General features: G+C 49.1%; 9 protein-coding genes across 9 annotated transcripts; 6 read left to right on the forward strand and 3 right to left on the reverse strand.

Annotated features, from left to right (window-relative positions):
• Nucleotides 1-592: 592 nt before the first annotated feature.
• Nucleotides 593-2,727, forward strand: TrAFT101_005631 (uncharacterized protein; the record flags this gene model as incomplete). The annotated part of the gene is made up of 2 exons (XM_066127546.1): nucleotides 593-697; nucleotides 2,569-2,727. 2 exons carry the CDS (start codon nucleotides 593-595, stop codon nucleotides 2,725-2,727), a joined length of 264 nt encoding a protein of 87 aa, XP_065983657.1.
• A 6,939-nt stretch (nucleotides 2,728-9,666) lies between these two features.
• Nucleotides 9,667-10,200, reverse strand: TrAFT101_005632 (uncharacterized protein; the record flags this gene model as incomplete). Its single annotated transcript, XM_066127547.1, has 2 exons — nucleotides 9,667-9,750; nucleotides 10,114-10,200. The coding sequence occupies 2 exons, from the start codon at nucleotides 10,198-10,200 to the stop codon at nucleotides 9,667-9,669; spliced, it is 171 nt and encodes a 56-aa protein (XP_065983658.1).
• A 1,744-nt stretch (nucleotides 10,201-11,944) lies between these two features.
• On the forward strand, nucleotides 11,945-13,360 carry TrAFT101_005633 (uncharacterized protein; the record flags this gene model as incomplete). The annotated part of the gene is made up of 1 exon (XM_024904286.2): nucleotides 11,945-13,360. The coding sequence occupies one exon, from the start codon at nucleotides 11,945-11,947 to the stop codon at nucleotides 13,358-13,360; it is 1,416 nt and encodes a 471-aa protein (XP_024757161.1).
• A 285-nt stretch (nucleotides 13,361-13,645) lies between these two features.
• On the forward strand, nucleotides 13,646-14,077 carry TrAFT101_005634 (uncharacterized protein; the record flags this gene model as incomplete). The annotated part of the gene is made up of 1 exon (XM_024903606.2): nucleotides 13,646-14,077. The coding sequence occupies one exon, from the start codon at nucleotides 13,646-13,648 to the stop codon at nucleotides 14,075-14,077; it is 432 nt and encodes a 143-aa protein (XP_024757160.1).
• Nucleotides 14,078-15,212: 1,135 nt separating this feature from the next.
• Nucleotides 15,213-16,623, reverse strand: TrAFT101_005635 (uncharacterized protein). The gene has a single exon (XM_024908662.2). The coding sequence runs from the start codon at nucleotides 16,338-16,340 to the stop codon at nucleotides 15,432-15,434; it is 909 nt and encodes a 302-aa protein (XP_024757159.1). The 5' UTR covers nucleotides 16,341-16,623; the 3' UTR covers nucleotides 15,213-15,431.
• Nucleotides 16,624-16,921: 298 nt separating this feature from the next.
• Nucleotides 16,922-19,129, reverse strand: TrAFT101_005636 (uncharacterized protein). The gene is made up of 5 exons (XM_024910137.2): nucleotides 18,875-19,129; nucleotides 17,986-18,779; nucleotides 17,867-17,918; nucleotides 17,588-17,802; nucleotides 16,922-17,526 (listed from the first exon to the last, which is right to left on the reverse strand). The coding sequence occupies exons 1-5, from the start codon at nucleotides 18,974-18,976 to the stop codon at nucleotides 17,109-17,111; spliced, it is 1,581 nt and encodes a 526-aa protein (XP_024757158.2). The 5' UTR covers nucleotides 18,977-19,129; the 3' UTR covers nucleotides 16,922-17,108.
• Nucleotides 19,130-19,475: 346 nt separating this feature from the next.
• On the forward strand, nucleotides 19,476-22,228 carry TrAFT101_005637 (uncharacterized protein). The gene is made up of 2 exons (XM_024906952.2): nucleotides 19,476-19,624; nucleotides 19,847-22,228. Exons 1-2 carry the CDS (start codon nucleotides 19,509-19,511, stop codon nucleotides 21,813-21,815), a joined length of 2,085 nt encoding a protein of 694 aa, XP_024757157.1. The 5' UTR covers nucleotides 19,476-19,508; the 3' UTR covers nucleotides 21,816-22,228.
• A 170-nt stretch (nucleotides 22,229-22,398) lies between these two features.
• Nucleotides 22,399-24,745, forward strand: TrAFT101_005638 (uncharacterized protein). The gene is made up of 5 exons (XM_024902733.2): nucleotides 22,399-22,806; nucleotides 22,874-24,145; nucleotides 24,200-24,294; nucleotides 24,365-24,445; nucleotides 24,511-24,745. The coding sequence occupies exons 1-5, from the start codon at nucleotides 22,512-22,514 to the stop codon at nucleotides 24,592-24,594; spliced, it is 1,827 nt and encodes a 608-aa protein (XP_024757156.1). The 5' UTR covers nucleotides 22,399-22,511; the 3' UTR covers nucleotides 24,595-24,745.
• Nucleotides 24,746-24,893: 148 nt separating this feature from the next.
• TrAFT101_005639 (uncharacterized protein) lies at nucleotides 24,894-27,018 on the forward strand. The gene is made up of 2 exons (XM_024910136.2): nucleotides 24,894-25,181; nucleotides 25,261-27,018. Exons 1-2 carry the CDS (start codon nucleotides 25,130-25,132, stop codon nucleotides 26,742-26,744), a joined length of 1,536 nt encoding a protein of 511 aa, XP_024757155.1. The 5' UTR covers nucleotides 24,894-25,129; the 3' UTR covers nucleotides 26,745-27,018.
• Nucleotides 27,019-27,265: the final 247 nt, after the last annotated feature.

Consider the following 27,265-nt stretch of genomic DNA (forward strand, 5'->3'; position numbering starts at 1 on the left):
GAGTCTACAAGCCGAAGAAGTAGAAAAAATATTTGCTCATTTTCCTTGTGTTAGTGTCAGCCCATACGCTGATGACCAGAGAGTATCCCTGAGGGCGCAAATGAGTTGAGAACTCGCGAAAGTCTAAATTGCCCTTTACGACAGTGCACGTTTTGGTGATGGGGCTGCTGTCACAACATTTCTTACCGTTCGAGAAATACCTTTGTAATATCCCTTGGTCGGTAATCTTAGCTGTATAGCAGGAGTACTAGAATCGTTGGCTAATGTAGCATAACTTAAACGTTGTGTGGACTTTTCTTTGTAAGTTCGGTTTTGTTGAGCCATGTCGGCCTAGATACACTCAGGAGCTTCTTTTTATCCAGCCCATTTGAGGTATGTCGATGGCATGTCCACGATATTCTTCATCTTCGTATAGAAAATAGGGTAGGTTGGTTTTTCCAAGGCCAACACCACGATGCCGTACGAAGACGGCTTAGTTACGCGTCTATGCACGCGTAAAAAAACATTGATTATTTGCGTATTTGGGAGAACAAAATGTAGTGCTTGCATAACTGACGTGCACATTCTCTTATTGCTTACTCGGACAATTCACATGACGAGATCAACCAACTGGGACGAGATGCGGCTGGGCACGCTGCACTCGGCTGCGGATGCTATGGAAATTGAAATTCCAGCCTCTTTATCATTTTGGGGAAGAGTAAGCTGAAATTAGGTGCAAATGCATAATTCTCGCGGTTCGCCTTTGAAGTGGAAATTGACGAGCCCTTCGTAGACGGTCAGTAAAGAACACACACGTGGGACAAATCGCAGCGTATCTATCGCCTCCTTTGGCTAGAACGCATCAAGTTTCAATGACTTGGCTTTCGTCTTTAAAAACAATAATGGCTTGTGGCCGAGAGGATGGTTATGTATATTTCATAGATAGCCGTAATAATAGCCTGTCCAAAAAAGGAATTACTGGATTCGTCGCTGCTCCTGTAGAGAGAGAGAGCAGAATTTGTAATATGGGTAGCTATATTTGAAGCTGCTTGCCATTTTGTGTCTGTAGTATTCTAAACAAGTAAAAAAGAAAAAAAAAAAAAAAAAAGAAATTACCAAGGCTCAATACATGCTGCTAAGAATGCACAATTTTGAAAATACTTATGACGTGCGTTTGCTTGTGCTGGTATCTTGTTCTCATGATGAAATGCAAATAAGGCATAAAATAGATTATTTAAGCCTATAATATATTATACTACTAGCGCTCTTAATTTAAGCGTTCAAAGGGCGATGAAGAGTCTGGTTTCAAATTGTTACACACCATGTAAGCATCAAAGAATAGATATTAAGTTAGATTCCCATTATACATATTGCTGAGAGTGAAAATACTGACTATCCGAGATACAGGCCATCGAGATCTGTGGGCTATATTTTTTCAGGCTGTTGGCAATTTCGGTACCGTAAGATGATGATACGGCGTGGATTGGAGATTTGGGTTTCGTGTGCTTTAGAATCACTTGTGAAATACGCTTCTAACGCGCCTCTGTTTATAGCAAACACGAGAAACATAGCTACTGAATATGTGGTGTCATGGTGGTGTTTGAAGGAAGATGATGAGGGATCCGTGTAAGTGAGCACCTGACTGCGGATGGAGGGACTGGCAGCTGCGGCATGATTAAAACTTAGCAGAGTATTCGTTTATATACTGTTAAACTTTTAAAAAGCCACTCCTGACACTTTACAATGAAATGAAAATGCAATCAGTATACTCATTTCGATTCCATTACTCTCGTGGTAAAATACTGCGCGATGTGGAATATGCCCTCTGTTTGATGTACCTCTTCTCTTATTCGATGAGCGACGTACTTTGACACTCTACTCATATACCCTTGATCTGAGTCATTGTGATGCAGTAAGTTGCATCTTTGGCAAATTTTTCATAAATTAAAATAACAGATTCTTCCCAAGTATCGCCGAAGAGGCGTCTTCTACATTAATTATACAACCAGTTTTCCCCAAGAGCCGCAATCTAAATCTTCTTCTCCCACCTCTATGTCCATCAGGTACATCTATACAAAATTTTCTCAACTGGGAACAAAATATGACATATGACAAGCTGAAAGAATGAGGAAAAGTACCCCCAAGTACCGCACATCTAAAAATACAAACACGGAACATTACCCCTGGTTTCTTACTCTTTTTGGGAGAGGCGTGGAGGAAACACTACCAATGGGAGAACATAGGCGAGTAATGAAGCCACATATACATGTATGTACATCATTCCATGCAGACCAGGGCATAGTGAACCAAGGCTGCAGAGAAGGTTGGGACCGATGAGTAAAGTGAAAATGATTAATCATGTTACTCTCCCCTGCGAGACATCGCTAACGGCGCAGAGGGAGGAGGAGTGTGTGTGTATGTTTCATGATTGTGATGCGAAGCTAGAGAGGAAAGGACAAAAAAAAGAAGACGAAAAACAAGGCACGAACGCACAGGGTATGACTGCCTCTTACTGGCCCTCAAAGATATTTGACGTCGACGTGCATCCTGACAGATTCCCTGATGCGGAAAAAGGGTTGCAATTTGCAGATGGAGAAGTGGAGATGGAGAATCAGATCGGAAGGCGCCTATGGGAGGATGCAGAGAAGGGCGTTCCGAAAGGAGAAAAGCATTGTCGATCTGCATCTTACTTGCACGCTGGATGTCGTCATTGATGGTGGTGAGAAGGTTTTCTGGGGAGATCGGTGATGGTTGATGATGATGAAGTTGGTGGTGGTGTTTTTTTTAACCACTCACCATGAAGACCACCCCCTTCTTGCGCGGCGGCCGTTGGGGAATATAGCCTGTTGAAGGATGAATTGAGTTTTTGTTGTTATTGCCTGTTCTAATCATCGATGTCGCTCTGCTGTTGTCTTTGCGATCGACATGACGCGAGTTGCTGGGGGGGAAAGAGCTGTCATATATGAGAGAGAGAGAGCATTGTGTGCAACGACGGCCGAACTGATGTCATTGTGCTTTTCTGACGTTCCAGATATGGTAAGCCAATCTATGCTAATATGCTTGGCACATATCTCTTGGTAGGTGCAGCTTATTGTCACAGCCAAGAGATGCGTCGATGTACTTTGCTCGAGATGTGCTTGAGTACGTGTAGCATGGGTCTTGTCTTGTTGTAGATGAGATATTGCTGCTACTCCGTGTTTCAAAACATAGTTCTTCGTATAGAAACAATTATATTAGGTGATGTATATTTACTCTTTTCGTTACACAAAACCTCTCGTCGTCATGTAATATGTATTAGGCAAATCCCTTCTGATGTATAAACTAAAATCAACTCTTGTCCTACCACTCGTAACATATGTTGTTAGCAACTATGCTATCCTGCTCCGCCGCAAACTATAAGTATTGCTGCCGATATCATCAACGTTAAACACTTGTATAGTCTTAGAGCGCAGCAACTAAAGCATTGCCAGTGCTTATATTGCATGAAAACGTTGAAAGGTGGTATAGTGTCCCAAATTTATCCTCCGTCATGTGCTTCGCATAACTCTAACAATACGAGGGGGTAAAACCGCAGAATTTTGGAAATTTCTAGCTCTTATTCCCTGAAATGATAACTTATGCTACATGTACTGCTTTCTACAAAAATGGGAACAGACGGTAAAGAGGAGGAGGAGGAGAGTCGAATCAACGGCGTCTTTTAACAGAAGATGTGACAACCATGTCAATAGATGATGTTGTATTTTGTTATGGAACATTGGTTTAAGGGTGACTACTATTTTTTAAGAAATTGCCTCGACGTTGGGCTTCTTAGGCAGAGATGAAAGCTTTCCCTCTTTTCCCTCTTCGCCAAACTCTATCGCAACTACAGCCTTACGAAACTCATTGTATAGGTAAGAAGTTGATGACGGCGGCAAGGCATTTCGAATCGCTGCTCCGCCAGGAGTGGCCCAAATAACAGCACTATGATGATTACATTGGTAAGTCTTCTCATTCAGCCATATTATTTGCACCTATTTTTGTGCTCTCCCTTTTCTTGCGGTGGTCATTAAGGACGCGGTGGGTAACGGAGGTGCCGGCGTATCGGCGGTCTATGCGTCGGATATTCAATTTACTACTATTTTGATTCTCTAAAATATATGTTAAAAGGTATTTAAGTAAATATTCAGCAGAGACTTTTAGTGTCACTTGGACTTTTGCTTAGATATGAAAAGGGAGTTCCAGGATTCGAGCACACTCACCAAGTCGAATAAATGAGCTGATTAAGATCTCTATATACGGGTCAAAAGTAATAGGGCCGAAAAAGTCTTGAATTATTCACAGGCACTGTGATAACAGGATGCGTGTGATAAATGAAGATTTGGTTTGAGGGGACGTATATGTATAAATAGGAGATGTATCGAATCTTTTACAATGGCATGAAAGCGAAGAGCTCTCATGATGAGACGGACAGGTCTTATAGATAGATTGCGTGCTCTGAACAGCTGTTTGCCTTTCTTTTACTTCGTTACCAAGTTACTTTGTTGAAGTGGAATACGAAAAAAAAAAAAAGAGTGCGGAACAGCTATATGGTTGCGTGCTATAATATGTTGGGATCGTTTGTAATTTGCGGTCTTAACTTTATACCTATCTGCAGTTATGACTACGATATATATATACATATGTCGACGCGAGCCACTCCTAGACGATACGGCACTTAACATGCCTTATGACAAGAGCAAAAATATGCTTGTCTAGAAATATGCATAGTTGAGGCAGAGTCTGCCGAGATGGCTAAAAGACATGCTGTTGTTGACCAATGGGATTGAGATTGTTTTAAATAAATTACCTAGTTGAGTACTATCAGGATTCATGGTGTTCACCCATGCCGACTGCAATATCTGGTCGTCATGCTCCCTGATGAAAGCTATTAATTTAGCACGAGTCTACTACATCAGGCGAATGCTTGTCTCGTTTGACTGAGATTACAAACTCTCAAAAATCTATAGATATGACTTGATCATTGAAAAGCCTGCTTCTTATCCACAAAGGGGAAAGTATGGGGCCCCATCCTATTAAGATTTTGCAACCTTGGCTGACATGTGGAATCTACGTACTATGCCCCTTGGTGGCTTCAAATGCCGAACAGCTGTCAATATATATATATGTATGGGTCATTTTGCGAAAACGTCATTATTACAAGCGCAGCTCGGCGTCATATGTGATCTGCCCATGAATCTGAATGCTTACATCATTTGCTATCATGAACATTAATCTGGGTTTTCCAACTAGATTTGTGGTGTAAGAGCTACAGGCGTTCTGATTCAATGCCATCATATTGATCTATGCATTCATTTGTTTATTCTCATGAAGAACTTCATTTTTGTCGAATCCGGGTAATATGAAGAGTGAAGCAGATGCACGGAGAGAATCCAGTAGCTTTATACATGACGCAGTCCACATAATTATTCGCTTAGGCAACGGCAAAAAGGAGTATATTGCGAAAGAGCAAAGTCGATATTGTGCACGTTGACAAACCACTTATTACGAGTCAACGGCATCTCACCGGGACACTCATTCAGCGATTTCGTATGGTGAATAAACTTGGTTTTGGTGATAAATTATACAAGCTGCTTAATATGCAGAAAGTGAAGATTTACATTGACTTAGGGTTCATTAATCGTTAGTTTGCAACATGACGTCGTGTAGATAGAACATGCTCCATCCTTTGGCCTTTCAAATGTATAAGCTGTGGATGTTTGGCTTTTTCATCGGAGTACTATGGAGACATGTCTACGGAGTGCTCATCAGAGCTTTGTGATGCGGTTATTACCATAAGGCTGACACGGACGTGGGTCTGCTCGCCTAGTATCCTGAGTGGTTATTGGCGCAGGCCCGGCTGGCGCAAGCCCGGCGTAGGCAAATCCAGGTGGCAACAAGGCGAGACAAAAAAGTAATGAAATAAATCTTCAGAGCCACAAAAGATCTCCTCCATCACTATTGGCCATCTAGTAAATTATATTAGCCTGCTTGTAGGAAACAGCTCCGTTGCCACCGAGGCACGACCGCTGAACTCCTCTTTGCCTTTTACAACAGCATGACTTATGATGTCGCCCAAATCTCAAAGTTTGACCCCCACAGTGGACTCTTTATCAAGCGCCTAGCAGTTAGTGTCCGCGAACAGGTGGTGGGATGAGGGGTTTGAATGAATCGCATTATCGAAAAACCAGATCGCAGAGGGGTAGATGGCAAGTGGTGGTTTAGTATAATCGCAAGGACCAACGTTTATTGAAGATGGCACGATGGGCCGAGGCCAGCTGACTGCACCGCGTGGTGGTTGAGAGTCTCACGTGGGCAGAGCAAGTTAAATGGAAGATGCTTGGCAGAGCCGATTTGATGACACGGCCATGAGCAAGCCGTGGCTGAGCGAGCTCTCGACTGAAGCATAAGATAGAGAAAGCCTTGTGGGGAGGATCGAGGAAGGACGATGAGGATTCTTCGGATTCCTCAGCTGAGCGCTCTTGTGGCTCAGCCTACAAGCTAAAATGCCCGCGTTGAGCCTAATAGCAATGCAATTGTTTGAGCTGCCCAATGCCTCACTCAGCACTTGGACGAGTCCAAGTGGCTCAGACTGCTGTGGCTACGAATGTCGTCGGCAATAAGGGCTGAGGATACGTAATATTCGTCGCGCCCTCTACAGCATCAAGCACGCGCATCATGATGGCTCGATGCCATCAACATCACAGTCATTCATTCATCGCCGGAGGTGAAGCGGGGCCGAGTCGGCCGAGCCGGGCGAGGCAACGAATTGACAGCAGATGATTGGCAGTGGTCAGCGCGAGGGAGCGATTGGCTGCCCAGACGGCCGGAACAGTCGCGCCGTGACGAGAAGAAGAGGCTGGATGATCTCTCCGCGAGGGACGGGAGATGGGCCAAGTTTGAGCCGCGCCCCGACTGATAGCAACAACATTGAGAGCTATACACGTTGAACTATACACGTAGAGCTATACACGTAGAATAGCGAGTGAGACATGGCAGTGTATATACGCACTCAGCATACTGTAGCGATAGGATGGAGAGGGGTTTACTATTACTGCATGCGGCATGAGCTGCTTGCGCCATGACATGATGCTTCTCGTTAGGATGGCCCGGATGGCTGGGATACCGCTGGATGTCAAAAACGCTGCACTGAAGCCCGCGAAGCGCCATCGACGAGCGGCTGAAAATCTGCAATAGCGCCACTCTGGGGGCCGTCACTCCCGCAACCCACGCATATTCGAGTGCGCGAGCCGCGGCGTGAATGGCCGGCAGCGTCACAAGCCACAGCCTAACAGGCGACACCATGCGCGAGCCCCGGGCAAATGGCGTTGGGTAGCGCGGCTTTGGGGGGGACTTTGTTTAGAGGGGGAAGCTAGCAAGTGACACCGAGGAGGATGCGAGCGTAAAGCACGCTGGCTTGGTGTTTTACTATTAGGCAGCCGCATCGAGAGACAAGTCGATGGATGAGGAGAACTGAGACATACGGTGGACGAAATAGACGGTGCGAGCGGGGTTCGGGCTGAGGTTGCGTGAGGTTTGCGGATTGAGCGGGGGAAAAGGGCAGCGAGAGAGGGAGGTAGAAAACGGCAGTTGGAATAATGAATGATAATGCCCGGCGCTTTTGGTATGACTGCTTGCTTGTATGGAGCATCACATATGAGATGCTAGATAGAATAGACACGCAGCCGTTTAGCAACGCGAGAGATATTTTTGGACGCAGCGCACTGACTAGCAAGACTCGATGCTACCGACGAGAGGACCGTGGCATACAGTAGCATACGGGTAGGTAGCAACGCAAATCAAGATTTCGTACGCGCTTGCTTACACGAGGCGCGTATAACACGCCCGTTGCGGAGGTTTTTGTCATCCTATACACGTACATGGCCGCAAATCATGTGCTTTTGGCCCTCCACCGCCATATTCTCGTAGCATACTTACTTACACGTAGCAGCAGAGATACTACCAACGCTGGGGGGCTGAATAGGAGACAAACCTCTTCTCGCTGCTGCCATTCGCTGTCCCTTTTTTTCTTTCCTTCCTATTCTTATCGCAGCCAGCCCCATCGTGGTGGCGGTAGGCGAAATCCTTTTCCCCTCCCCTCGGCATGGGATAAGATGGAAAGGCGGTGGCAGAAGGTGACATTTGCCTCTGGTCCCATGTAATGTCACTTTTACCCAGCTGCTGCTATCTTACGGTATGTACATACATACATACAGACAGACAGACATGCATAGATACATGCAGACACGGCGGCAGGCAACGCAGCGATCCAATCCAGGCACAGCTTCAGGATGAAGATGCAGATCATTTACCGCCATATTGAACAGGGCCCTGGCTGTTGCCTCGAGTTTGAGCTCTAGCTGGCTGGCTGGGTTCCGGATTTGGACGCTGCCTCTCCCTCTCGTCTCATCCAGGGCAGCCGGGCAGAATTCCTTGTTGCTTTCAACTGAGACAGACTTGGATATAGTATACTGTATCTAACTGCCACCAATGATGGCCAATGCTTGCACAAACTGCTTGCACTCTAACACAGTGCAAACCACCCCTCTACGGGTGCATTGCCTGCAGCCTGTCTTGCAGCAGAGTGCGCTTACGAGGCCCATCTCGTGATCCAAAGACGCTCACTCACTCACCGCACTGGCAGCAGCGCAGAAACCGTCCTGCATGGACTGGACGAGAGGAATCCTGCAGGCCATTGGGAGCTGGAGGCGGTCGGCCGGTGCCTCTCTCGTCTCCCTTGCTCGCCCCCAGCTCGTGCTGCAGAAGCTGCAGGGCGCTTTGCTCCAGCGAGTTCGCCAAGACGCCAATGACAGTCCGTAGACTGGCGATCGGGCATGTCGTGCCCTGGGAGGTGCATCCAGCTAGCAGGAGTAGCGCACGCACGAGGGCGAATACTCGGTAACAGGAGCAGCAGCAGCGGCAAAAGAGCCAGTTGGAGGCAGAGTTGCAGCACGAGTTGAGCGGGCACACGGGCGAGAGCATGGGAGTTGAGAGAGTTGCGATGCTGCGATGCAATGCTGCGTTGGTTGGACATGGCATGTACATACACACAAAGACTGTGCAAACAAACGAGCGCGCAGCAAAACAAGCAGGCAGGCAGCGCAGTATACAGCGCAGAGAGAGAGAAAGCGGGGAGCGGTGGATATCAAACACCGGCGCAAATTGGAGCTTTGACATGTACCTTGGCATGTACTTTGACATGCACTTTGATATGTATCGCCTCATCCGGCTGGCTATTGCAGTCTCTCTTGCATAGCAATCCATCCATCGCGTCATGATTTTGATGCGCTGCGTGCATGCAGCTGCAGCAAAAGACAGCGTTGCCAGGCACCACTCCAGCCAGCATTGTGGAATAGGCGGTGATGGTGATGGGCCAGTCCATGAATCAGTCATCCATTCATCTCATCTCATTTTCATTTCAGCGCTGATGCTGCTGCCTTTGTCTCTCTCTGCGCATACGGTCGCATGGGGCGCCAAATGTCCCTCTCATTAATACTAGTAGCAGTAGCAGCACCAGCGCCAGCAAATGGGGAAGCGGGATTATTCCTTCATTTTATTGATTCTCGCCTGGCCAACTCGCAGAACAAGAGGTACTTTGCAATAATTAATCAATACGGAGTGTCCAATAAAGCAGGCGGGACATGCTAGCGGTACCCAGTACGGAGTCCGGGATCAGAAGGCCTGCATTCCGCGCCGCCGCCGTCCCGTCTTGGATGGTACCAAGTACATGGGACTAGTCCAGTTCGGCGACCCGCACTCCCAAATAAACCGAGACACATGCGAGCAAGGGGGGAAGATGCGAAAGATGCATCATGACCGCCTTTCCGGAGCTGCAGGTTTTGGATTTCTTTTTTTTTTTTTATGTGCGCCCGTGTGAGTTGTCAGTTACAATGAGGTACGTACCTTTACACCAAGCAAAAAGGAAAACAAAAAAAAAAAAAAAAAAAAAAAAAAAAAAAAAAAAGAAAAGAAAAAAGAAACCAAAAAAAAAAAGAGGGGTCAAAGCAGGAAAAAGCAAGGAAAGCAAGGAAAAGGAAGCATCAGAAGTTAGTATAAGCCGTAAAGTCACAAGTAAAGTGCACAAAACGCCCCCCTCAATCCCATTTAATCGTGGGGCACAAGAACGCCTCGGGTCGACGGTGAATGAATGAGAGCAAAGCAAGAGATGCGGGCCGAGACAATTTTGACACCGGATGCTTCTGGCATGACGAAAAGTCTAATATTGGCGCCCCAAAAAAAAGAGAGAGGGAAAGAGAGCTGCGGTAATTTTGTGTCTTTGTTTTCGGACTCGAGCAGTTCTCCGTATCTAATACTACTGATAAATGACGCTGCGCTGGGCGCTTGGTTATATTAACAATGCCAATGCTTACAGCGTTCGTTACAGAAAGTACCCGTGGCCGGCGGTACAGCAGAGTACGGCGGTGCAGTGCAATTTCACGGCCGGCAGCGAGTAATATTACGGCGGTGGTACATCTCATCTCGTTCGATTGAAATAGCTTCTCTTGGCTGCCCCCGTTTTTTTTATTCGGATCCCCCCTCCCCCTGCGCTCCCCACAGGGAATACAGCCAAAAACGATGGGCTATCATTCCATCGATGAGCATCACCGGCCAAGGTCAAGGGTTTGCGGAACGTCTGGAAACGCTGTCGAAGCCGCAACCCCGGCCGGGCCTCGCTGTCGAAGCCGCTTTGTGTCGTGTCCACGTGCCGCGGTATATACTAACTAGCAGTAGTTTATATACTCGTATCAGATTGCTATACTCTACTGGCTGGAGGCTGGGAACACGGCGAAGGATCTTTGGGGTAAATTAAGTGAAGTGGTTTAATTAATCAATTTTGCATCTGCGTTATCTATCCGTCGGGCCCAGCCAAAAAGAATATCTACGCAACAGCATATAGTAGGTATTATTGCAATCATTAAAAAAAAAGAAAGAAGAAGAAAAAAAAAATTCAAGCCACAAGTTCCGTTTTCGTGGCTTTTTGCGAACGACTCAGGCTGCGTCTGCAATTACTCCGTACGAGACATTTATCTGCGCGGCTCTCTTCACGGTATCCGGCCGAAGCCAGCTGCTAAAACTTGTTGCCACCGCCCAGCCAACACCGCCCTTGGGCCCCATGGCCGCAAGCACCGGCCGCAATCGCGAGACCCCCGGCCCACCAACGACGTTTTTCTTGATTAGGTGCGCCCAGGCGCTGTTCCAGGCCAACCGGCCCGCCTACAGCTCGCCGCATCCAGCGGGCTTTAGTGCCTTGCCTAGCACCGCCTGTAGTGCCAAATTGTGTACATAGAGGCCCTGGGTCCCTCCCCCCCGGGACCCGACCACCGCCCATCTTCGGCTTCACCTACCTGTGTGTATTAATCCTCGCCAGTCTCTCGACTACCATCATATACCTGGCCCCCTTTCCCTGCACAGCGGCCCCGTTTCCTCCTTTTTTTCTCTGGCAAACCCTGTCCAGATACTATTAATTGTCCCCCCCGGTTCGTTCGCCCTCTGCCTTGGGTCCTTTGGGGTACGTCTCTTTTGCGCGCCCAATGCATGCGCCTGGTGGAGTCTCGCAGTCGGTGGCCGTGTAACTCCTTCAAACCCCATCCCGCATCCATAACTGCACGCAGGAGGAACCACGGCAACGATGGCTTGCAGTCGGTGTAGGTAGATACAGACGAAACGAATCTTCGGCATCGACAGGGGCTTGCCAGAGAAAGTGGGCTTTGTTCGAATCCGAAACTTAAAACAAGAACCCAGAAGGAAGCATATTCGAAGCCATCAATCTTCGTCTCCCATTTTATACTTCTGTTATAGCCTCTCTTATACGTATACGCATACGCAAGCAAATCTACCAGTCTTGCGTATTGTGTATAACCCTCAATCCTCCTCTTTTTTCCTCTATTTTCCTCCTCTTCTTAATCCTCTCGAGTCTATAATCACATTCACACACACACAAACACACAACATGGTCTCATTACAAACGCAGCCGTCCGGCCTAAGCGGCCACGGCAAGCTCACCAAGTCGCGCAGTCGCATCGTCGTCAAGCCCATCCTCAAGAGACTGCACCACGTCCACTCACACCACTCAGAGCGCAACTCGCTGGACCTGAACCGCGGCTGGGACGACCAGCCCGTGGCCACCACGCCCGACGTGGAATACGGCTCCTTCGACTTTGGATCGCGCGACCTGGACGACCTGAGCACCGACCGACGAAACACGTACGGCTCATACGCAGCTGCGCCAGCCGCCGGCGCAAAGCTCTCGCGCGACGTCAGCTTCAGCTTGGCCGCCGGCGAGCTGGGCCCCAGCTCTCCCGGCCTGGGACGGGCAAACACCTTCTCGGGCTCGCATGCGCGCTCGACCAGCGGCGGAAACCCCAGCAAGCCCTCCAGCAACCGCGTCGGCTCCTTCGTCCACCCCTTCCAGCAGATGCCCAGGACGTCCACGCCGCCGCTGCACTCGTACGCCAACTCGGTGTCGTCGCTCGACAACGGCCTGCCGGGCCAGCAGCGCGACCTGACCGGCGCCATTGCCGAGAGCGACGCCGACGAGGACCGCCACGAGCTGGACGCCGACGAGCCGCTGGCTTCTCCCACCTCTCTGTCGCTCGCCCAGACCGAGCCCTTCTCGCCCACCGCCACCAAGAAGCTCTCCTATTCATCCAGCCTGCGCTCCAACTCGCCAAACTCCAAGCCCACGGGGCGCCCGTCGCTCTCCGGCAGCCAGCGCACCAGCTCAGATGGCCCGTCCTCCATGAAGATCAGCACCACGCGCTCCAACTCGGGCCCTTCTGTGCAACGTCTCACGCAAGGCGCTGTGAATCAGTCCGCAAACGACTCCTCCTCCGCCGCGGCCGCCGCCGCCGTGCCTCTGCTCATCTCTACCACCCAGCAGAAGTCGGCCTCCAATCCCATCACCTCCACGTCGCCCATCTCTCCCTTCCGCACTTCTCTCGACATGAACGGCTTCCGCCTTCGCTCGCGCAGCGAGATGGACACCGTCAGCCGCCAGGAGCAGGTCCGCGAGGCCCGTCGCAAGTTCGAGGCCAAGGAGAGGGAGAAGGAAGAAAAGTATGCCCGCGAGCAGATCCGCAAGCGGGAGCGCGCCGATGCCAAGGAGGCGCAAAAGACTGAGCGCGCGCAGGCCTCGAAGCGAAAAACCAGCTTTGGACACACCAGCACGCTTTCCAGCGCCAGGAACTCGTCCAGCGTCCGCGAGAAGAACGAGTCTGAGCCCCTCAATGGTGGTGAACCAGCCGCGGATGAGCATTTCCAGGCCCCATCGCGGAGTAAGACGGCTAAACGCAGGACAAACAGCCTGTGGACGGCTTTCATTCTCTGGCTGAGAACCCGCCTTCTTAAGCTTGCCAGGCGATCATAGGCGACCAGCAACGCATTCCAGCCTCCATACCGACTCTACACACACACACACACACTATACACTTATGAATCCATCCATCTCTGGATTCGATTAATCCAAGTAACAGCAATGTTACAAGAGAGCGAAATGCTACATATGACTACATGTATATATATAACACTTTTCTTCGCCCCCCTTTTTTACCACTCATCATCATCATCATCATCATCATCAACCAATCAATTTTAGCGACACATATCAACAGCGAGGTCGAGAAGCTGGACGTTTACTACCGGCTCAAATTTCATGATTTTTTTTATTCTTCCTTCCCTTTTCACGGCTCTTGAGTTACAGTCGGGGAGCAACAGACCCCAGGCAAACGCAGCATCTGGCAATGCCGTTATTACTTTTTTTTTTACTCTTTTTTTTTTTCACGCGAAACACAAATGCAAAGTTTTGTCTTCTGCGAGGCGTTACGGGAACAATGGAAACGGTACCAAGCATTGGGCGGAAATGTTTGACTTCTTCTCTTTACTTTTTCTCTCTATCACTCAAAACAAAATGATTTTGAGTCTTGATGAATTTCTTTTTTTTTTTCTTTTCTATTCTAACTCCTTTTTGGACTTTTACGAATTGCATACAGGAGGATATACACATTTACCTAAGGGGAAACCGCGCTTTGGAGAGTTACTCAAGGAGAAAACTTTGGAAGAAAACAAAATCCACTCCTTTTTTTGAGAAAGACCCCAAGCAAAATTGAGAAACAAATAATAACACACAGTGAAAAAAAAAAGAGATATTCCTTGGGCCAGTAATTTTTCTGTTCCCAACGGAGAGGAGAGGCTTCTTGTTCGAGATTTTAACGGAACCACTCGAAAGCGTTTTTTCACGCTTGAGAGAGAGAGTTTTTGGAGAGGGAAAGTTTTTATATCAAACTTTTTTTTTTTTGGCGGAGGTTGCGATGGGAAAGGATATTTACCATAGATGATGGGTCCGTCCGCAAGGTCTTTTTGTTTGGTAGTTGTTAGACTTGAACGCGGTGTGAAATACGAACAAGTTGCAAGATCATTTTATTAAGAATTTCCTCCAATAAACCGCTGTGATGTTTACTTGTGCATGTGTCGTGTTGTTTATTGATTTGTTTATTTGTTTGTTTTGATGTTTGCTTACATGTGCTGGGGTGCCATATGCATGTATGTATGTATGCATGCATAAGTGCCACTACTGCTACCTACTTACTACTTCTTTGTTTGTTGTTTGTTGAGGGCTGGCTACTAATTTACCTACTACACGAATCCGTCGTCTCTTTATGTTGGTGCCTTGGAGGTGGCATCATTCAATTGGTATACAAAATAACTGCGCGCGCCATGTATTGGATGGCTTAGGGCGATGTGATTCGTTCAAGGGGGCGCGAATCAGATGATTAACCCAAAGGGGATCGATCACCAGGGGCGCAGTGATGATCTTGGAGTCGGTCGACGGTCCATCTTTCTTTTTTTTTTTAACATGTGAGGCGGGTGGGTTACACTGGGCCGGTGAGATTTGGAGAGGGTAGGTGGGCTGGCGGTGAGGCTCGGTGAGGGGTGAGGTTTGTCATGTGGTGTGCGTTGTAGATTGTTGAGTGAGAGCAAAGGCTTGTCTGAAATTGATGTGCTCTTCAATGGACAAATCGAGAGGTTTGTTGCTGCTTGTATCATTGTTTGCTCTGAGTAGATGGTGGCTTGCACATGTGGTATATGATGCTCTTTACGATATCAAAGTACGGGTAACTCACGGAGTATTAAGATGCTAGACATGTATTCACTAAGAGCTCGATTCAGATAGGTGAAATATACAGAATAACAAGATATATATATATGGATTGATTACAATACGAAACATGTAACGTAATCCGGCTTGAAAAGGCTGTAGGATAAATGGCTGGAACATGGCATGTGATTACCGCCATAGAACGCTTTACATGAACCCAATTTAATCAGCACTCTCGTATATTATTACAAAGACTTGGCATTTCATTATAACACGCATGCTCAAGCAACATTTTCATCAACTATTAGCCCATAGGTATTTGCCGATATTATCCTCCCATTTTTTACAGCTTCGACCTCGACCTCACATCAACCGGTGCCCACCAAGGGTATCCCGGAGGCGCATTCTCATCTATCGTATCCTTAAACTCAGGCTGCCTCTTCTGCAGAAAGCTCTGAATCCCCTCCTGTGCATCATCGCTCCGAACGAGCGAGTAGAACAGCTTGCTTTCCACAAGATGGGCCTCCTCTGGAGATGCCGGCGCGCGGTAGACCTGGTTCTTCATCACCGCCGCCGACACCAAGCTGACATTGGCGGCAATCTCATCCGCGATCCTCAGCGCCGTGGGGAGCACCTCGCCCGCCTCGACAACCTCGCTGAACAGCCCGTCAAACAATTTGTGGCCGGCAGGGTAGACTCCCCCCGTGGTAGCCAGATGCAGGGCCTTTGAGGTCCCAATCAGCCGCGGCAGGAAGAAGCTGCTGCACGCCTCGAAGCAGAATCCCCGACGGCCAAACACGAAGCCGACCTTTGCGTCCTTGCTCGCAACACGAATGTTGGCCGCCAGCGTCATGGTGATGCCCACGCCCACGGCTGACCCGTTGAGCGCCACCACGACCGGCTTGGTGCAGTTGTACATGGCGAGGCTGACCTGGCCGCCCTCGTCGCGGTGCACGTCTGCGTTGGCGCTCTGCTCCCCGCCGGCGTTGAAGTCCATGCCAGCGCAGAACATCTTGTTCTTGGGGTCCGACGAGGTCAGCACGACGGCGCGCACGCGCGGGTCCGAGGATAGCAGGCCGAAGGCGGCGATGAGGGACCGGGCCATTTCCTGGGTGAAGCCATTGTGGGCGGCTGGGCGGTGGAGCTTGATGATGATGACGGGCGTGACGGCGGCGGAGGAGGCTGGGTGGTGGGAGAATTGGAGCGTTGGCAGGGTAAAGTTGTTGTAGCTGGAGGGGAGATCGGGGGCCATCTTGAATGTTTTGTGGTGGGGGGTAGGGGTGAGCTGAGGTTGTTTGGTTGCTGTGAGATTGATGTATATATGCTGGATTTTTGGTGTTGTTGAAGTTGAAGTTGAAGGGAAGAGACGCTGGCGGTCTGGGGTTTGAACAGCGATTGTTGCGTAACTTGATGAGTGCGGGGATGGGGGATTGATGTTAATTGCAGCTCTTTTTTTAAGATTATGAAGAACCTGTGATGGAACAAGGTTTGAATGAGATGAGATTCTGATGATGCCCTTCTGTAATACTCCGGACGGGATAGACTACAGTATGGATGTGATTACATGTCTAAGACGCTGGAGCCGTGGACCTCGGTTCCCCACAATGGCTGCTGCCGAGTCAATCTTATGAATGTGTGGGGTGCATATGAGCAGCTTTCTCTGCGCTCTAATAGGTGCTACCCTGTATTATTGGCATAGAATGAAATCAGGATGGCACTACTATCAGGTATTGGTTATAACTGCCCCATCATTAAATCAGCTTTTAAGAGACTGACATTGAAGGCATTCACTGTTTCGCTCTTCGCATCAAATTTAATTGCAATGTAATGTCTGACCGTAATTCCATAATGTGTATTATACGGGACAAAGTACAAACAGACTTGATAGAGTCTGTACCGCATCTTCCAACACTTGCCTCTGATCTTTATTCATCCCTCTATCAAGTAAATCGTAATCTAAATAGCTTCAAATCACATAATATAAATCACACAGCAGACATTGCGCATGGAAACGCTGCTCCTAATTCGCAGCTGATCTCTCCGTCACCTTCATCATGACTTTGCCAGCCGGCCCCGCCGTATACGCCCAATGTTGAATGGCATGGTCGCCTAGTTTCGTGTCCAAGTCGGTAAACGAATACTTTGGTTTATCCGAGGGATTGTGGTCCCTGAGCTCAAAGTCAAACGAGCGCGCCACCATGACAAGCATAATCTTCATCTCGTCCATGGCCAGTGGCTGGCCGAGGCAGGACCGCAAGCCCTTCTCAAAGGGACGGTACGCGTTGCGGGGAAAGCTCGGTTCTTCGGACAAGAAACGCTCCGGCTTAAACAGCTTCGGTTCATCGAAGTACTTGGAATCGCAGTGCATTGCGTGCTGGGAAATGGCGACGACCTGATCCTTCAAGGGATATGACCGTCCCTTATATTCCATGGTGGGCCTATTCGCTCTGTCAGACGAGGAAAATCAAGTTGGCATAGCAAATGAGGAACGCTGCTTACATGGTAGATGGCCCTACACGAATACTGAGGCCAGCATTGAACATCCTCAGGGTCTCGTTGATGACCGCCGTAGTGTATGCTAGATTCCTAATGAGCCCGGGCTGCTCCTGAAGCATCTGAACAGACTTGTCATGGTCCTTGTCAAAGACACGGTCGTGTTCCTCTCTTAGCTTCTGGAGTGCTTCTGGGAATGCACTAAGAAGCATCAATATGTACTAGAATCAAGAGTTAGATCTCTCCTGTGCTGAAACGAGAGGAAAAGGTAGAGAGAGATAGTACTGTTGATGTATCCGCGGTGGTGCCGAATCCAGCGAGTAATAAGCCCTTTGCACTGCCCAAGGTCTGTTAGCAAACTCTTATACATCCAGGTGCCATATTGGGAAGGGTAGCCACCGTACTTGTCCAGTATTAGCTGCATGAGGTCCTGCCCCAAAGAACGTCCGTTCTGAACCTCTGACAGCATCATCCTATCAAGCAAGCTAGTGGCACTACTCTTGGTTGAAGCAACGTCCTGCTGTTGAAGGGCAGTGAACCGAGCTCTTATTTTTGGCTCGAGAGCTGTTTCTATACGTTTCCACTTACGCCTCACATCCTTGCCAAGCCGCCACTTCGTAAAAGGGTTATCAGTACAATTGACGGCAGTCTGGGCATCAAATGCGGCGCAGATGTCTTTATAGATTTGTGCGCTGAGTGTCTCATCCAAAAGGACTTTTCCCATCACGTTGAACGGAAAGTGGCCAAGTTCGTGACGTATATCAGCAACCTCGCCAGATTTGGCTATACCCCCGAAGCGGCGGCGAATAGCTACAGCCTGCTCGACGATAGTGGGATAGTATCCCTTTACAATACTTGGAGTGAGCCCAGGTGCGAGCGTTCGGTGCAGATGTTTCCAGAGGGCTCCATTTGTCGCTTCGATAAAACCAGTACCGACGCCACGGTTGAAAAAATCGGTCACCACCTCGTGCTGGTCAAAGGTATTCTCGGTTGTTGGGATAGCACAGGCTTCGGGAGCAGCGAGAATCATGAATTGCGGGCCAAGTGGCCAGAGGTCAAGGTAGAAGATGTCGGGGAGATTGTAGTCAATTTTGAGCTGCGTGATGGTAGGCTGGATGTACGCTCCCTGGGGGAAACTCTTAACGTACTGGCCAAAGATTTTCAAGTGGCCCCAAAGCATCGAATGCGGCGGGCATGGCTAGATAGATTGGTTAGTTTGAATTTTTCGTTTTTCCTTTCTCCCAGTGGAGAGCTGCCGGCATGATTGACCACGCAAGCAAGTAGAAGCCATACCAGGTCACGATACTTTAGACGGTGGTGGACGAGTCGCACTGCAAAGTACGCCACCGCAGTGACGGAGCCCGCGACCAGGAGCCACAGCCTGTCGATGGTCATCGCAGTATAGATGCAATGAGATCGGTCTGGTCGGCCAGAATATCCAAATAAAATTGAGAATTCGACTAGTAGCAAACAAACGCGGCGTTGAGCTGCACTTATACGCCGGGCTAGCTACCTACTAGGAGCTGATACCATAAGATTTTGGGGCAATGGCGCTTGATTCGCTACCATTACCCCCCCGGTTTGAATTCGATAGCTTAGATAGGCACACATAGCGTGCTTTATGGGGAGCCGTCTAAATTTGGAAACATCCTTCCAAACGATGAACCAAGAGCCACGCTGCAGCATCAGATACATCATGTGCAATCCGTTAGATTGTGATATATTAGATTGTGGGTGGAGCCACAGATCCGTCCCAGCGAAACCTGGAATGCGGAGCGAGACCCATTCACCGTGTGTATTGGCCAAAAGATGGTGCGCACTGTGCATGACTAACCACCATAAAGCTTGGAGCTAGTGCGCATGGCAGGATCCGAGCATCTTCTCCACCTAAACACAACCATGAGCTCAACCACATCGCCGCCAAATCATGGGCTATGATTGGGAGAGCCATAAAGAAACATGTCATCGGCTGTACATCCGCCAGGGGTGGTCCCTCGAGCGCATCATGGCGTATCTGAGGACCGAGTTTGACTTCACACCGAGGTAAGACGAATCATGCACTGCATTGGTGAGGAATCCTTTGACGGCCCTTTTCCATGTGAAAGTAGATGCTTGCGATGCTCGCCACGCCGCATCATAGCATAGTAAATGTTCTACGCGGTGCGGAGGAAATTAGAGCATCTACCTAATTGAATTCAATGCTTAAAATGAGAGACTGCGATGCAAAGTGTAGCCAAAGACGATGGAACTGACATTTGATGACAGTCGACGTGCCTTCCAGAGCCAGTTCCGGCGCTGGGACTTCCCACTCAAAACAAAGAGCCGTTGCCAAGATGAGCGGCTCCTGGGCCGTATCAAGGAGTTGTGGGAGCAGAATTTTTCTCCCAACGAGATGATTAAAATGCTTGTCGACGAAGGCTTTGATGCCGGTCCGCATGAAGTAATGAAGCTGCGTCTTAAGAATAGATGGCTGTTTCGCGGGCCGAACAATGAAAAAGCAAAGATTGTCGATGCTACTGCTGCCGACTCAAACCATGAGCTGGAACTACAGGAAAATTTGCAATCTTCTGCTTTGCTGGATGTGGATGTGGACGATAGTAACATATCTCTGCCGCACGACGAGAAAGGGCAAGGGGGAAGGGGAGTGGAAAGAGAAAAAGAAAGAGAGCTGGACGCTGAAGACGCAAACGAGGCTATATCAAACCATCCTCTTTCCACGCCCTCGCCTGGACCCGCACACGATGATGATGCGAACGCTACCGAGCCTATGGAAAACCAAGCTGACAAGCATAAGAAGAAACGAAATCGATTCAAGACGGACGCCTCTGGAGCTATTGTACGGTTTCCTTCGGAAATGACGATTGATGATGCTCGAAACAAGTTGGGTCTAGACAAGACTACATATCGTTTGCTCCGTACTGAATTTCGCAACATTTGTACGGCCATGGATGTCAGTAAAAAATCTGCCGGATCCGACAAATGGGAAGCTGCCAAGACTCGTCTTCTGCACGAAAGGCCCGAGCTGTACCACAAGCTGTGGACGCCCGAAGATGAGTTGGAAATGAAACAGGCCGCGTTGGATGTCATCTGTACAGATATTGCGAAAAGGATGCGCTCCATGGATACCAGACTGAGCGTAGCGGAAGTCAAGAACGCATTAGGAATGAACCCACAACAAGCAAGAGATGCCCGAGTTGCCTTCAATGAGGTGCTTATCGAAGCCGGGCTCACCAGAAAACTTGATTCCACGCCCACATCTCAGCAGTGGGGTAATTTGAGAAGGCTATGGGGCAAGCGTTCAGATGTAATCAAGAAGATTCTCGACGACATAGACAGCGATCCCAGTGATCGTCTGAAAGTCAAAGCTCTTGATGTATTATCACGAGACACTTTGAAAAGACTACGCGACAATCGCGCCAACAGAAGCTCGAAAAAACAGCGACCGTCTGGACGAATTGAATCAGACATGAGTCAGATCTCTGCTGATGGCATGGACACCAACCATGATGATACCGGCCTACTACTCCATCCGCAGCTCTCCCCTGATCAGATAGACCTTGGAGATGGCTTGTCCACAAGCGCACTTGATGATGTGTCTGATGCTTCATATACTACTCCTCAAGCTATGTTGAGTCCCGAGAGTGGCGCTATACCGTCTTATTTACCTCTGTCTTTGCCACCTTCTGGCATGGTTGGCGTGTCTTTAGATGCTCCAAATGCCGCTTTACGACCGCAACCTCGTCCCTTACCTTCTCAGCGAATCTTCAATCCCGCAGGAGCCCCCAACGTGCATTTAGATTCAACGGTTGGACAATCATTATTACTTGCATCAAATACGGGCACAAGCTTCCTAAATGCGCCATATGTAGCTCAACCATATGACTCTTCAAACCCTTCGACGCAAATGTTTCATCATAATCCTCCAATATTGACAGCATACGCTGTCTATTTCCGAATGCATCCATCGTCAACCTTTATTACTAGCGAGCCTCTATGGATAGCTACTATGAACTCCAAATCGGTTCAGGAGCTGCGACATGCTGCAACAGAGAAGCTGCCAGGAGCGGCCTGTCTTAGGATTGAAGGCATGGTGAAGGATAGCAACGGCAGCGACGTACCCTTGGTAATTAACAGCGACGAGCATCTCGGTGCTTTTTTATCATATAGCCTAGGAGAGACACCGACTTTCCTTGTTCAACTGGTGTGGAAAACTGGCGATGTTGGCCGCTTCTAATTCGTCTGCTGGTCCTGGGAGCGCCATAGAAGCAGCTCTATTTCTTTTCTTTTCTATACTTGTCATTTTTTTTTTTCACCCCCTCGAGATTGAGACCAAAGAGTTTTCAAAGCATATAAATGGAGTATTCATTTCATTTTTATATGTTTCTTCAAAGTATGGTTTGGATTACAGATGTGTGCCTTGGACGCACATTTTGGCCGGCATAAAGATTTTTGGCAGAAGATACGAGACCAGGAGTCAAGTCGCCGTCTTAGAATTTTAATGTGTTTCTGATTTTGATTGATTTAGCGTGCATTTTAGAGCGAATAGGAATTATGAGATCGGTTAAACAGAACCTTTATAATATTACAGAATAATGTATAATATTATTACAAACAATGGTACGGCCCCTAAGGGAATGTTACGGTGAGAAAAGCTAGCATTTGAATCCAAGTGTAGATGAATGAATTGCCCAAGTAGGCAATCGGCGCCAAATACCGAATCTACTTACCCGCGGCTATGCAGCCACATACTACATACCATATCTCAGACCCACCCCCACTATCGCAAAAGTCAAGCTTCGCATTTCCCAATCGCGAAGTTTCAATGCAACGACAAGCCAGACACGCCCTTGTCGTTTTGAGCGCCTGATTGCCTGCTGCGGCTGGCCAAGACCCATTTTCACACATCCAGAGCCTTCGAAAAGCGCGACCGATGCTCAAGTGCGGTTCGGCAGCGCATCCCTTGCGCCGGGGAGCAGCTCTGCAGAGCTTGGCTGCGGCGGCCCGGCCGAGAGCAGCTGCGGCACTGCGACACTACGCAACGGACATTGAGCCAGAGAGGCCGAAGCCTCCCAGGGAGGGAAATGAGAAGAAGCTGGGGAGGACGTTCCAGGGGCAGGTGATGGGCAGCATTGGCGCGCGACTGCGGAGAGAGAGGGAGCAGCGAGAGCAGTATGAGAAGTGGAGAGACATGACGGATCCTTCGAGGAACTGGATGATTACCTTTCGTGAGCTGCCTTGACATCTTTGGCTATTCGTGACATTATTGCTAACGTCTGTGGCGTGCCTTTTTAGTTTTCCTGTCGAGCATTGGCATTTCCTACTGGCTGGGGACATACCGGCCACGAGAGCCCGAGCCGGACTCGACGCTGCCGCTATCGAAGACGAGGCCGCCGACACATAACGTCAAGCTGGAGAACATGCAAGCAGCATGGGCAGACTTTGTCAAGATTGTCGGCAGAGATAATGTGAGCACCGATGAGATGCAAGTGAGCGCGCACATCACGTCCGAGTGGTCGACGCATCCCGCCGGTCCGGAGGACCGTCCATTCTGTGTGGTGTATCCCGGCTCGACGGAGGAGGTCTCGGAAATCATGAAGATTTGCCACCAGAGAAAGATTCCTGTCACTGCCTACAGCGGAGGAACTAGTCTCGAGGGACATTTTACGCCAACGAAGAAGGGCATTTCTATCGACTTTGGCCGGATGAACAAGGTTCTCTCTTTGCATGAGGAGGATCTCGACGTCGTTGTCCAGCCTGCCGTTGGCTGGGAGGAGCTGAATAACGAACTTGCAGAGAAGGGCCTGTTCTTCCCTCCTGACCCCGGCCCGGGCGCCATGATTGGAGGCATGGTCGGAACCGGATGCAGCGGCACGAATGCTTACCGATATGGAACCATGCGGGAGTGGGTTCTCAGCTTGACCGTTGTCATGGCGGATGGCACAATCATCAAGACTAGGCAGCGCCCTCGCAAGAGCTCTGCTGGTTATGACTTGACGAAGCTATTCATCGGATCTGAAGGCACTCTTGGTCTCGTCACAGAGGCTACGCTCAAGCTGACGGTCAAGCCCGAATCTACGAGCGTTGCTGTCTGCTCATTCCCTACTATTCACCACGCAGCCACTTGTGTGAGCGAGGTCGTTGGGAAGGGCATCCCCGTTGCGGCAGTGGAGATCTTGGATGACAACCAGATGAAGTGCATCAACATATCCAAGACCACCTCACGCACGTGGCACGAAGCTCCCACGCTCTTCTTCAAATTTACCGGCACACCTAACGGCATCAAGGAGCAGATCGCCCAGGTCAAGGCTCTTGCCTCGCAGACCGGAAGCAAGACATTTGAGTTTGCTAGAAATGACATTGAGCAAGAAGAGCTGTGGAGCGCGAGAAAGGAGGCGCTTTGGAGCACCATGTCTGTCAAGAAAGAGGGCGACAGAGTGTGGACTGGGGACGTGGCCGTTCCGATGAGCAAGCTGCCGCAGGTGATTGAGGAAACGAAGGAGGACATTCAAAAGAGCGGCCTGTTTGCAACGATTGTTGGGCATGTTGGAGATGGAAACTTTCACAGTAAGGATTGCTTCTAATTGAACGAGTGAGAACGATGACTAACTACTAAATCAGCCATTCTTTTATACAACGAGGCTCAGCGAAAGAAAGCAGAGGCAGTTGTTTCGCGGATGGTCAAGAGAGCGATTGCGCTTGAGGGCACCGTTTCGGTAAGTCAAAAGCCCCATAACTCAACCTTGACCTGAGATGCTGATTGATGGATTTTTTAAAAAAAATTAGGGAGAACATGGCGTTGGCCTAGTTAAGAGGGACTACCTCCCGCATGAACTTGGTGAGACGACGGTGGATGCGATGCGCCAGGTAAGTCTCTTGTCGCCATTCACTTTATTATGTGTGGTTGGGATGTAGTTAACAGAGTGATGCAGATTAAAAAGGCCTTTGATCCTTTGTGCTTGTTGAATTGCGACAAGGTTGTTCGCATGCAGAAGCCGAAGAGTGGCGAGGCTTAAGCTGAGGTGGAAGACGGGTGGATGTTGAACTGCCTACATGCTCGACAAAATGCACGAGCTTGGTAAGTCTGATGAAGATGGGCATGCGAATTAATACTGTACTATATACTATATATGAGTGTAAGAAAAAGAATACACGCCAAGCTTTAACTACTAATATGTTGATACGTTGCCCGTGGTCGATGGAAGCTCTGCTTATCTAATCTTCCCCAGGCGGCCAGGCGCCCCACGTCATACCGTCATTCGGGCAATCACACGCTTGCTGGTCCCTGCGCCAACTTGAAGCTCGTGACGCTGTCTCGCCAATTAGTGACATTCCTGCCTTTGCTATTCTATGATTGCGAATCCCTCTCTTCCTTTCTCTCGACATCGACAATCGCCTCTGTGATATCGTCGCACTTGAAACTTCGCACAACATCCAAACAGTCTATATCCCAGCATCGCCCCGCCATCTACAATCTATATACGGAGTGTGTCACTGCTTTCGCAACCCCGCCAACCCCTGGGTCTGTCGCGTTTCCATCTCACTCCCCCTATGGCGCTCTTTACGGCGCAGCTTCATCCCGGCAGGGCCCTTGGATTCTTCAGTAAGTCGAATCTATGAAGCTAGGCTACATGATCCACTTCCAAAGCTCGGTTTGTGCCTAACCCATCTCCGTCTGCTAGTCCTTGGCGCGTCCGTCCACGATGTCTTGACTCGGGTCAAGGCAGAGCCGCAAGCGTTCCCGAAACTCGAAGTCCTCTACTCCAAAGATCAGCCCGTCACCGAACAAGTATGCGTCGTGCTACCACAGAATGGCATCAGGCTGCGGTTCGACGGTCCTGAGCAGCGCCTTCGACTGATCGAGGTGATCGATTTCACAAAGAGTCACATCACCTTTAAAGATCGAGACCTGGTACGGCCAGCTGGCGCTACTGCTCCCGAAGTACCTGGAGAGTCATCGGCAGGGCCGACTTTCAGACACATATATCATCGACTGCTGGGCCCAACGTACGCGGGCGAGTTTATACCCCCGGCGGGCTCTCAGGGCAACGGAATATACGTGCTATCATACCCTGGCGTGGCTTTCAACTTCTCGGTGCCTACATCAGTATACTCGGCAGACAAAGATGTTGTCTCATTACTTTCTGCCTCGTCGTCTCAAATTGCAACTTCCATGGCGATATTTAGCGGGAATTCTTGGGCGGAAGTACGGCCAACGCTTTGGACGGAGGTGCTGCCTAGCGTCAAGCTGACTTCGATGCTACCTCGAGGAAAAGACGTTTACCCTGATGAAGTGTCTTTGGTACGACTACATGGTGGAGGCAAGATACAGCTATTTCGAAAATGGACCACCAGTTCTTTTTGGGTTATTCTTGGAGAGACAACGCCGCAGGATCTGGTGGCAGAACTTGGGCCGCCGAATGCGATATATCGCAAGAATGATCAGAAAATGGTCATCCACAAGATGCGAGCTGCCAGTAATACACATGGACGCCCTAGTATGAAGGACCTAGGGCGACCGGACGAGTCAACGGACACAGATCAGTCATCAATGCACACCGGGTCTGATGAATCAGAGAATGAAGCCGCGGTTGAGGAAGATGGAGGAAGCAATGCGTCAGGAGAGTGTTTCTACAATTATTTCTATTTTGGCTTTGACATACTCATGTCTACGCCTGTTCCCCCCTCCAGCCTACCCCCCGGCGAGACGAAGGTGCCAGACGATATTGGGAATGGAATCAAGACTCATGCTCCTGATCGGCTAGTCGCGACAAAGTTGGTGCTCCATGGTAACATACCCGGCTCATACGAGTTCAACCGCCACCGCCGATGTCGATGGGAGATTAGCTACCTGGATGACCTGTCTAGCGATGCCGGCCCCGTCAACTCGGAGATGGAATTCAAGACGATTGAGAATCTTATGAGCAGAAAATGGGAGGGGGTCTATCCCACGGACAAGACTCAGCCACGACAAGGGGGTATGGTCCTGAACCGCGGCTGGGGAGACAGCCCAGGCAGCAGCTGCGAGTTTCTCGGCGGTTGGGAGGAAAGCGGGGCGAGAAGACCAGAGGCGAATGGCGATTCTACGACTACGCTGTATGGATTTCCAGGGATGGTGTTTGAGGTCTTGAAGAATGATTATGTTAATACATTGACGGTGTTTTGAATATCGGGCTTTCTGTTCAAAGTACAGAAGGGGAAAGGGTTTGGTATTGATAAAGAGAGAATGGAGTTTTGCATATATTTCTACGGGAGCGACTTTTTGTATTTTCGAGACTTTCCTTTTCTCTTGGGTTCCTCTTTTGGACTGCTTTGGGTTGAGATATCATGTAACAGATTATGCATAAACATACTTGGAACCATTTTGTGATTTCTTGAATCTATTTCTGGTTTCTTGTCCACTTCGTAAGGATCGGTTTATAATATAATTTGGATGAGACTATTTTAGTTGATCTCACTTGACAATCTTCATCTTAGATTAGCTCCTGTGGCTGGAGACTGTAGAAGCTTTGTGCCGAGTAGAGAAGCTGACTGGCTTGCGCAAGGAGCAGCGTCTAGAATGAAAACGGATGTGTCTTTCGGGTAGAAATGCATCTTATTCGGGTGCGGAGCATTACATTTTGCACGACATACTACGTTGACTATACCTGACACCGTAATTTGAGGTTAATTTAGCCTTGCTGCACG

Source organism: Trichoderma asperellum, chromosome 3, assembly GCF_020647865.1.
Source record: "Trichoderma asperellum chromosome 3, complete sequence".
Lineage (NCBI taxonomy): Eukaryota > Fungi > Ascomycota > Sordariomycetes > Hypocreales > Hypocreaceae > Trichoderma > Trichoderma asperellum.

What these genes read in the sequence shown, in the direction of transcription:
- TrAFT101_005637 (XM_024906952.2), top strand. Translation starts at nt 19,509, where the DNA reads ATGGGCTATGATTGGGAGAGCCATAAAGAAACATGTCATCGGCTGTAC. An exon ending in GAGTTTGACTTCACACCGAG is followed by an intron (nt 19,625 to 19,846) that starts GTAAGACGAATC and finishes ATTTGATGACAG; the next exon opens with TCGACGTGCCTTCCAGAGCC.
- TrAFT101_005635 (XM_024908662.2), bottom strand. Translation starts at nt 16,340, where the DNA reads ATGGCCCCCGATCTCCCCTCCAGCTACAACAACTTTACCCTGCCAACG.
- TrAFT101_005638 (XM_024902733.2), top strand. Translation starts at nt 22,512, where the DNA reads ATGCTCAAGTGCGGTTCGGCAGCGCATCCCTTGCGCCGGGGAGCAGCT. An exon ending in TGGAGATGGAAACTTTCACA is followed by an intron (nt 24,146 to 24,199) that starts GTAAGGATTGCT and finishes CTACTAAATCAG; the next exon opens with CCATTCTTTTATACAACGAG. An exon ending in CGGTGGATGCGATGCGCCAG is followed by an intron (nt 24,446 to 24,510) that starts GTAAGTCTCTTG and finishes AGAGTGATGCAG; the next exon opens with ATTAAAAAGGCCTTTGATCC.
- TrAFT101_005639 (XM_024910136.2), top strand. Translation starts at nt 25,130, where the DNA reads ATGGCGCTCTTTACGGCGCAGCTTCATCCCGGCAGGGCCCTTGGATTC. An exon ending in CAGGGCCCTTGGATTCTTCA is followed by an intron (nt 25,182 to 25,260) that starts GTAAGTCGAATC and finishes TCCGTCTGCTAG; the next exon opens with TCCTTGGCGCGTCCGTCCAC.
- TrAFT101_005636 (XM_024910137.2), bottom strand. Translation starts at nt 18,976, where the DNA reads ATGACCATCGACAGGCTGTGGCTCCTGGTCGCGGGCTCCGTCACTGCG. An exon ending in ATGCAGCTAATACTGGACAA is followed by an intron (nt 17,919 to 17,985) that starts GTACGGTGGCTA and finishes GACCTTGGGCAG; the next exon opens with TGCAAAGGGCTTATTACTCG. An exon ending in CCACCGCGGATACATCAACA is followed by an intron (nt 17,803 to 17,866) that starts GTACTATCTCTC and finishes TCTTGATTCTAG; the next exon opens with TACATATTGATGCTTCTTAG.